Below are 10,828 nucleotides of genomic sequence, written 5' to 3'. Positions count from 1 at the left end.
GACTATTTGAATGATGCTGATAATCAAATGCAGTTCAGGATCAAGAATGACACGTTGTGATTTATTGCTGGGGTGCTGCAGAGCTTTACTCTAAGTACGAGGTTTTCATCTGTCTGTCAGAATGTGTACCTAAGTTATCTGTAATGTAATGTGGTTTTATGTTGTCATCTTTCGCCTACCTGGAGTGATTTTCTTCTTGATTTTTTACATGAATTTCCTGCACTGTAAATGCACGGCATCACCTGCATTATTAATAATGGCTGCTTTGGCTAATATTGGCACATTTACATTGATTTTGATTGATATGCATGGCCACTGAAAACAACAACAAAATAAAGAAACACAATAGTAGCAAACTAAGTCTGCACATATTTACTTTTTGCAATTATACTGTGCATTTAGCCATTAGTGGCAAACATGGCTGTCTCACATACACTTGAGAAAAATAAGTTGTTTTATCTCTTTTATGGGGCAACACAAAAAGAAGTGCAAGAGATTGAATTTGGTTGAGGCCATGTTAGATTGGCAGGATTCATTAGGGAGGGTGACAATCGGAGAAGAAAAAGAAACGAAAGACGCAACATTAGAGAATGACAGGCTCTGCAAATAGTCCTTCAGAGGAATGGCAGTGGAGAGTCAGAAGACACTTCATTCATTAATCTGATTGATTCATTGTCAGAGTTTCTGTTGGTCTGTGTGTTTAGACAACACAGAACCCAAGAGACGGGGCAGGCAAGGGAGCAAAAGATCAATTGTGGTTTAAAAGAAGAATGAAGTAGGAAAGAGAGATCACCACTGGAAGGGAAATAGATGAGGGGTGTGTGAGAGAGTGCAAAGGATGGGGGGCACATATCGAGACTACAAGCTGATGGCTTTTAAACAAGAAAGTGAAAGGAACAAGCTCTGACAACTCCTTGTGGATATATAAAGCAAAAAATATCATTTGTCCATTATTACAAATCAATTTCAGTTTTGATGTTACTGTGCATAATGATGTGACATGATATGTTTTTTCTTGATTTTGATTTTCAGTTAGTGACAAGTTCCTGCTCCAACATTCTGTTTTAAATAGAAATAAAACCATCAATACTGAAAATATTACAGTATTACAGCGGCACATCATACGGTACTGTAACATCTTTATGTCACATTAATATTGACGTGTTAATTCAAAAACGTTATACAATTATGGAACATTTGAATTCGATCATGTTTCCAGCTCCAAATCTCTGTGTTAAGCAAAGAGAGCCAAATGCGGCAGAAACACATCACAAATCTACATTGTCGGCAGCACACAAACATTACTGACAATAAAATGCAGTCTGACATCTTCTTCACAGTGTATATATTGCATTTCACAGCTCCTAAAATCATATTCTCCCTATGACAATATCATTACAAGAGGAAAAAAAATGCTTTTCTTTACCCTAAGGTATACTGAGATCATCTCTTTCAGCACTGTCCCAGACCCAACAACTCATCCCTATTTTGTGCATCACCTAAGTGGCAAGTGTGGCCTCCCGACAGAAAATCTAATAGAACGTTTTGTTCTTAAAGAATACAGAACATACGCCTGATGACGTCTGCCCATAGCTTTCCTTGGTCCTATCGCACAGAACACTGAGCCTCATACAATAAAATACATCTAGTCTCTGAAGATGATGACCACAGATTATGCAACGTGTTTAGGTTATGTTTTAAAAGAAAGGCCATGTGCAGGTTTCTTCACTTTTAAATGGATGAGCCACTAGTGATGTGAGCAGCTGTTAAAGAGTTTGGCAAAAGACACAGAGAGTGAACGATCAGTTATTCTGACTTTTTGTTGTGTCCACATCTTAGCAGTATTAAAGTGTTCACTGCCATCCTGATATTAACACATGCTGTGTACAAGCCCTATCTCTCTCTCTGTCAGTCTAAAATAGCCCTCCCACCGAAAGTTTGCCTCCATTCCCCCTGCCAAACCCCACTTTCTGCTGGTATCTGCACCACAGGGGAGCTCAGAAATCTCACCAGGCACCATCTGCATCATCCCTTGCAGGGCCTGGCAGGGCCCACCGCAGCTTCCCTGTGAAACCCTCCAGCAGTTTCTGGGAGGTCAGTCCAGTCCAGTCCAGCTTATCTATCTCTGCCCCTAGGTGACAGAGGGTGTGCTCCAATCCTGTGATTCCAGCGTTCACAGAAATATGCCTAAGGGTTGGATTGCATACCATTGGAAATATTAATATTTTGGGTGACAGTCTTTTAATACATCCCGATATATAAACCCTGTATCACATCATCTACTAATGTATTTCTCAGCTGACGAGGCCCTCAGGATATGAGTGATTAATAACCCATACCACTTATTTTTGGCTTAATGTAGGGAAAAAGAATAACTGTCCAGGACTAAGCTGCTAGCTCCACTTCTCCTCAACAGATATGAGGTAATACTCCCCGCTGGAAAATTGCCACACTGCTCTTAAGGTTGGCTTTTATCCCTGTTTCTGGACAGGCAGGTAAGAGACGTCAACCTTTAGGCATTAGTACCGTGACCAAAAAAGAAATCCATCAGTTTCCCATGATTATGTGACAGGCAGCTTCTGCATAATCAGGCTTCTAAGTTGTCAAGAATCACCACAACGGCTTTCGGCTTGTCCCTTCAGGGGTCGCCAAAGCCTGTTCTGCACGTTGATTTGGCATGTGTTTTTATGCCAGATGACCATGTCCATATATTTGGACTTTAAAGTGCAAAGTTCCCTTTGATACGGTATGCTAAGTCCAAACATCTGTAGAAGTCTTTCTTCTTGGTCCACAGAGCACTGGTATACCCAGAGCAATTTAAGCCTTGTCTCTTTCCACTAATGGACATTTGTTAGCTCTAAGAGAGAGACAGACGCAGAGATCCGGCTCCACACTGCACATTGTTTTTAACCTAGTTGACCATGGCAGGAGACCATTATGCATTTCAAAAGCAACAAAAAAGACACTGCCCTGCATTGCTCTTGTGTTCATTCATGATTAAAATGGGCCATCATCATTGGCAGACAAAAATGAAAAATGGCCTACTTAGCCCGTAATTCAGCTGCACATACCCCCTGGAACTTTCTCATTGGTAGGTAGTATGAGCTCATGACCCCAAACTGTGCAGAACTGTAAGATCCTCTTAATAATCTGAACTGGCCTGTTTGAGCTGCTTTCCACCTTTACCAGACATAAAAGAAATGATTATAAGTGCAATAAAATGTTTCATGAATACAAAACCCGAAAGCAGGATGGAAAGGATCAGACAGACACAATGAGGTGAAGTAAAACTGAAAGCAAAGGAAGAGACAAAAGGGAACCTACAGTGGGGAAAGGCAGCTTGAACTTGAGGTGAAGACAGATAAAAAGGAAGTGTATTAGCGAGGAAAAACAACAGGTGAATTCTAAATGACAGAAAATAGTTAAGGTTATGATTAAAAGTATTATTGCATGTGAGGAACAGAAAGTCAGAATTTTCATTAAGTTATTGTCTCTGCCTCTTTTTTTATTTGCTGTTGTGGTTTTATCTGCCACAGTAAAAGGTGTATTCTGCCACGGGTGAGTGGGGTAATAATGTAACTTGTGTATTCGCTGATAGGGGATATTAAATTGAAGCGAAAGCAAGCACAATCACTTCACTGTGATATGACCTTGAATAGAAAATGAAATAAAAATGTCCACAATAGCTCCTCACTACAATATCTGTAAGCATGTGGTAATTTAGGAAGAAACGATTGTGAATGGTTGTCTCCACACTGGTGTATCTGGCCTAATGCTGTTAAGAATCTAGCAACAGCCAATCTGATTCTGACGAACCACACAATGAAGGTAATTAGCTGCATATGATAGAGATACTGACCACACAATGCTCTGCAAAGAGAATTAAAAGCCACCGGCAGTAGAAAGAAGTACAGTGAGCGGTATTACTCTGCAGGCTCTTCGTCAAATCCACTGGTGTTTCATAGATACACACAAAGTAGCTTCTGGAGTGTTTACAACTGACTCCAGTGTTAACTTACTTTGGTCAGATACCCAGAATAATTGTTTTTCTAATGGATACTAACTGATATAAGATGGGTTTATTTGATGGCCATCAATTTAATTCACTTTTACGGTATATTAAACATCAGTTTTGGACAGCCATATGATTCTGCATACAAAAATACATGAGCTCACCAGCATTACCATGGCAATAAACTCAGATGGATTTAAAGTCAATATTGGCTCCAGTGCCCATTAGGGTTTGATGTGTAATTAGTGCTTTGACATCTATGGGAGAAGGACCTGCTGGCAGAGTAAAACAAGAGGGAAGTAATTCTTCTTCTTCTTTCACTGGACAACATTCAGTATGTATAAGCTTTTTTTCTCTTGACGGATAGATATTTATGAGCATTATATAATAGAGAATGGATTGATGAAGTTGGATCTGTTGCTTTGGTTAAGTAATACAGCAAAGATTTATTTGTCAATTTTGGCTTAACAAAATTTTGCATATTATATTACATGCAAATAAAGAAATACGGCTATTATCACAACGCATTTTTCACCCATCACATTGCTTAATAAAACCAAACACCCTTCTTCATCCATTCATCAGCGTCTGGGTTTTTCCCTATGGAAAAAAACACAGTATTTAGATTTAATGGTCAGGTAATGTGGTAGGCTTCAAAAATAAAAGCACCTGCTCTTTGGGTGTATGAAAATCACAATTTAAAAAAAGATCAAAACTACCTAGTCTTTAAAATAAGCCTGCGAAACAGCAACAGGATGCTGTTGCTGTTTGTCATAAAGGATTTAAGCCAATAAATCTTACGTGACCAGTAATATGCTCACATTCTATTGCTTGTACGCCTACTTTAACTTTAACTCAACATTATATGAGAAAAAAGTAATTCCACTCTAACACTCTAAAATATTAATATGGGATATACCATGTATATACCATGTATATACCATGTATATACCATGTATATCCCATAAGTACCATGTATATCCCATATTAACATATTTTAGCTGTTCATTGCTTTAGGATGTGTAAAGTATTCAGATAAATAACTTCCCATTTTTTATGGCTGCATCCCACCTAATGACCATATTTAGATGTTGTCTGCATTATTTCCCCAACACTTTACGTGTGTTGGCTTGTGTGCCATCATTCACCTATTGGCCAGTGAATCAAGTTTAAATGTCTAAATGCACATCAATTTCCAATTTAATCATAAGCCATGTGGTCATACTCCTGACAGCCACAGGAAAACAGCTGCATAGCAGATTTATCCTTTTTTTGCTCACCCATGACCACCCGTGTCAAATTGTGAAGCGAAACAACAACAAAAAAAAAAAATCAGAATTCCAAACAGAAGAAGTAAAAAAACTTGCGAGAGGGAGCTGGATCCATAATACACAAGATTTTAGAATGAGGGAAAAGTAAGACAACTTTCTAATAAATCAAGGCAGAAATGTGTAAAATAAGGACATGGGGAAAAATGTAAATATTAGAAAGAAAAACAAGAAAGTGTGAGCTTGTTTGGTAGATGTGGTGAGACAGAGAGAGAGACATCTGATCAAACATTCAGGTCATGCAGTCTTGTAAAAAAAATCCCTGCCAATGAAGAATGCACTCAGCCTGGAATTTATTCATAAATGTATTTATAATGCATGCCCGCAGAACGAATGACTTCCCATGCATCTCGGCATAGCACGTGTGCATACCAGAGCTATCCATGTCTGTGCAAAACTGTATGCTGGGTGTGTATGTGACTTCTTCCCATGTGCAGTCTGTCCTGGAGACAGGACCGGGGGTGATTGATGAGAGGGTGTTTGTTTTAACGAGCCTCTAGAGTGGATTTACCTTGAGAGAGATTTGGTTTCTCACTTCACACTGCTTCTACCACCTTCTGAAGATATGACAGGCATACAGCATCAGTGTGCAGTTTGTGTGTGTATGTGTATGTTTGTTCACTGTTTACCTGTAGATGCACATCTTGTGTATGCTTGTGTGATTTTTCTGATCTGTCAGCATTTTTGGTCAACCTGTGTGTTCTCTGGGGTTTGTATGTGTGCATGTGTAAGCAAAGTGAGAATCTATATGCAGTTTACACTATAAATTAGCGATTATGGAGCATCATCTAAATTTTTTTTTTTTTAAACGCAAAAAAATTCATTTCAACCTATTGATTTAGTTTCCTTTCAAAATATCATATGAATGAATCTGAGATCTATTATAAATTAGTTGAATAATTCCATTCTTGCTCAAGTCTATAAATGATTAGCAGCGGGCACAGTCTTTTGGTTAGATTTATTAAACATAAGAAGCAAATTCAAAAGGAATGTCTCTATTGAAGGGATAAATTCACAGTTCATTGGACATCCCAGAAATGCTTGCAGCAGCATTTGGCTCATGCCCCTCAACATGATATTAAAAAACAAAAAAAAACAAACAAACATACATTTAAATGTCACGGAAACTCGTCACATTAAAATAAATATTTAGAAATAGTGGAATCACAACTTAAATTCAGAAATTTCAAGGATAAAAATCAGAGGACCTGATCTTATTATCGATTCAATCCAGATCCAGCCCCAACTTAGATGGAGCGCAATAGCTCAATCAAATGAGTAAAGTTTTTAAAACAATTCAACTAATTTTACTGTATTATTATGTCATTCACATCTAGCTTGGGCAGAGGCAGTAGGGAAGATCCTGGTTTAACCATGTTGCAAGTATGTGGCAGATCTCCTTGTGAAGGGGACTCAATGAAGCATCAACATTTTTATGAATGTTGTTCTTGATATTGGAGAGATTTGTATTAGATCAACAGGTCTTAACTGGGACCGTGTCCAGTGAAGAAAATTAAACCCTTTCTTAATTTGCTGGAACCTGCTTACAAACAACCGGGACTTCTTTTGAGATACTGAGAAATGAAAGCTGCCCTCCCACTTTCAGCCTCTAGGCGTCCCCTTAAAAATTCCCCGACACTCGGGAGCTTCCCCCTGTGAGCTCCTCGCGCTCTCGTTGTCTGTTTACAACGCGCATGGCGGAAGTCACTTCCTTCAAGGCTTGATTTTGTAAGTTTTTATTGTCTCTTTACTTACCACTGTAACCTCACGCTGACAGCAGTGCGTATTGTGCACGGTGTGCATACAGAACCACAGCATAAATCCTTCAGACAGAGCACAAACGCTGCGAGGGGACTGCTGTGAGTGTGAACGTATCCACCCAGCGTCAGTAAGTTAGTCAGTGTTACCATTATGATTGAACGTGTCACAGACAGAGTCAGGGCAGTTGGTACACAGGTGCAGGTACAGTCACCACACCAGCCTCAGCACCTTCAGTTAAAGCCTATAATAACACACTGCAGAGAGCAGGGAAAAGAGCCAGAGATGATGATGATGATGATGATGATGATGATGACGACGACGATATGCACTAGTCAGGACTTAACATAGTGGCTCAACTTTAAAGTGGGATATCAGGGGTCACCACAGGGTCAGTGGTTTGATCCCTTGTTCCGGCTATATGTTGAAGTGTCTCTGGGCCAGACACTAACCCCCCCCCAACAGCCCACTCCCATCCCCCAGCTGTGCAGTGCCAGACTAAGCACGGTAGAAACTGGGAAAGGTTGCGTTAGGAAGGGCATCTGGCGTAAAAACTGTGGCGACCCTGAAAAATAAATAAATGCATACATACATACATAAATAAGGGGTCAGTGATTGGTAGCTAATGACTCATAAGCTGCTGCTTTACAGTCCAACATTACTAAAACTAACACCACTGCAAATTATCTGTATAGCTGATTGATGCACTGATTGGATTAAAACAGAAACTGTGAATAGCATAATTACCCACATTTTTGTCTTTGTCTTCTGTAAAATCATCGAAGCGCAGAAAAGCAGCGGCTCTGATTTGACAGCATTATTCATACTCTTTTCATCGAGTGTCGGTGATTGACTGCTTTTAAAAGAATATACAGTATGAGACAACTATGAAAATGTGGTTATTTGAATATTAGAGTAAACACAGGAAAAGGTGTACAATGGTTTTGAGTACTTCTGATTTGTTTCAGTCTGCTATACCTTAAAAAAATAAACCAGCTCAAAGGGTTTAAACTTATTTATATTATGTGCCTTATAGGAGAAGTGGTAAGGGCAATCTATAGGTTATATAATCCTGTTTTATGGCAGCTGAAGTTCAGCTCTTTTGACAAATGAATACAGTCCAGAGTAGGACTCAAACTGATAATTAACATGTCCACTTTTTAACTTGGGGAAAACAAGTACAGGCTGTGAAGTGTGAATGTGGGTGGGAGTGGGAAGGACTGTTACTGGTAGATAATTATTAAGGGTTGCTGAGGTTATTTATTGTTGTGACCTTTAGCTCGGCACTTCACTTTCTTTCCTTATCCCATTTTGCTCTTCTCTACTGGATTGTAAAGCTGAGAGGTGAGTGTTGGCAGCTGAGCAGTATTTTTTTTGGGTTTCTGTTGTTTAGGTATATTTCAAAGAGGCAGGAATAAGGTACACATTGTCCTACAAGCACAGACTTTATGGCATTTTTAGAAGTGTCAGAGGGTTTGGTTAAACAAGGTTTACCTATACCAGCATTCATAGGAATGTTTTTATTTCAGTATAAAAAAGATTATATTAGATCAGACTGGAGAGTGATTCAACTTTATCTTTAGACTGAAAAAACTATTCTTTGTTTATCCTTTCTCATAACTTTGACATTTGACACCGCTTCAGGCATGTCAAAAGGCCTCTCATTTTTTACAGTGTGTTACTGTTTTATCTTAGTTAAACATAAAACTCCAAGAAACTTAAAGTTTTTCATGCAGTGCATAATTACATGAATAATTCTTGCCTATTAAAAAGAGTTGTAAGAGTTGTAGCTGCAGCCTTCTCCATCCCAACCACAATTAGCATTCCTTTTAAATAGGGTGGCCAAATCATTGAAAGCACCTCTTATTATATTGCTCTTCAGTACGACTCAACCACCCACTATGAACTCAGTAATAAACACATAGTACAATTATCACCTTTCAGACAGTTTCAACATAAAAACTGAGAATTTATAACCTTGTAAAAGTACAATTAATGGCAGAGCTGCTGTATTAGATTGTATTTGATTGTACAGGTTTACTCAATGAAGTCAGTGAGTGTATATTTAGAGATAAAAGCACAACACTCACTGAGAGAGAGAGTGTGTTAGTTAGGGTGCTTTCAAATTCCACCTCACACACGTCAATAAGATGTTTCAATTTAATTAGTTCAAACTCAAACAAACTGGGGGGGATGAGTGCACATACAAAATATTGTAAAACATGCCCAATATATATTTTTTGCTGTCTCCACACCTACCAACCCATCCAAATATTATTTGCACTCTAATTTTTGTCAAAGAAAAGCAGGAAACCCAGACTTTACATATGCAGGTAATATTGTAATGATTAGAGATTCTATTGAAACTGGCAGTCATTTATCAACAATAGCTGCACATTATTTTGACTGACTAATCAATGACTTTGCTTAATAGTTTAATATGTAATATGAAACTACCTTGACACACATATAGAGTAATATTATAACCATCAATACTATATTGTGTAATTTAGAGCATTTCTTTCATATTTGTGTTGCAAATGATTGTGAACTAAATAAATATTTTTAGCTTTTTTAAACATGATGATTTTACCAACAAACAATCAAGAAAATAATTGCCCGAATAATCAGTAGTTAAAATAACTTTTAATAATTTGAACCCATGTTTTAAGTGTCTTGAGTGAGTGAGTAATCCAGCCTCAGTGTCATTATGCTCTTATGTGTGCATGTTTCTGTCTTTGTTAAACTGGTTGTTTCTAGGGAAACAACCAAAAAAAAAAAGGCAGAATATAAACTGAAGTTGGAGACAAAATGAAATAACCTCTTTTAATAGCTTTAATAGTTATTTTAATAACAAGGAATAGAAAGAAACAGGAACAAGATAAAAGCAAGAACAGTCAAAACAGTGTGTGTCCCGTTGTTCTCAGTTGCACGTAATCCGACTGATTGAAGACGGGCTCCTGTAGATCCTGGCCATGGATGAAGAGTTGACGCCCTTGGACTGCCTGCTGCCCTCAGGTACTGCCTTTCAAACACCCGCTCCCTTCATGCAAGCACACGTAAACACAGTCAATCAAACAGGTTCAGGCACAGATATGGCGTGTTCACCCACATATGCTATATCCACACATATATCAGAATGAAAACACAGACATGTCTATGTGTCTGATCAAAATACAGATATTCACATCACTGCCAAACTTGTCTTTCTCTCTCTGCTGCTCCTGTGCACACTGACAAACAGTCTCAAGGGGAAATAAAACTCCAAATAAATAAATAAATAAATAAAGAACTGGCACTTTCATGACAATGCCGTGTTTTATGTATCCACTTTCTTTGCCCTTTTTTGTTAGCCTGCCTACATAATCAATCTTTACTGAAAGATGGCTTGTTGAGTTTTCTTGTAATGTTTGAGAAAAAATTATTTTGGAGAGATAGTGTGATTATTAAAACATGTTTACAAATAAATAATGTGGTTTATAAATAAATTCCCTGTGATCATGTAAATTTAGTTTGTTCCAACATAATGCTGACAAACATTGGAATCAATCTGACATTTGATTTAAAATACCATTCCATAGTACATGTATTCTCGGTTTTTAAAAGCTAGATTCATTTCCCCTACGAGGATTTGACATATTTTGCATCTGCTGATGATCTTGGAAATCTCTCCAGATCATCAGCTCTGACTGGCCTATAGACCTGAGTACGAAGCTGCTTTTAGTTGCCT

General features: G+C 38.2%; 1 protein-coding gene across 2 annotated transcripts in view; it reads left to right on the top strand.

Annotated features, from left to right (window-relative positions):
• Positions 1–6,953: 6,953 nt before the first annotated feature.
• Positions 6,954–10,828, top strand: part of tpk1 (thiamin pyrophosphokinase 1) — a 56,776-nt gene continuing 52,901 nt past the window's right edge. The window contains exons 1-2 of one of the 2 annotated variants that reach the window (XM_067486405.1): positions 6,954–7,068; positions 10,026–10,116. In XM_067486405.1, the coding sequence (XP_067342506.1) occupies positions 10,074–10,116 (43 nt within the window). In that variant the 5' untranslated portion in view covers positions 6,954–7,068; positions 10,026–10,073. Of the gene's footprint in view, positions 7,069–7,096; positions 7,229–10,025; positions 10,117–10,828 lie in introns of those variants that run through there. The other variant, XM_067486406.1, reaches the window with a different exon arrangement.

Source organism: Channa argus, chromosome 19, assembly GCF_033026475.1.
Source record: "Channa argus isolate prfri chromosome 19, Channa argus male v1.0, whole genome shotgun sequence".
NCBI lineage: Eukaryota > Metazoa > Chordata > Actinopteri > Anabantiformes > Channidae > Channa > Channa argus.
Note: the sequence above shows the minus strand (reverse complement) of the source record. Positions and strands in the feature narration are given on the sequence as shown.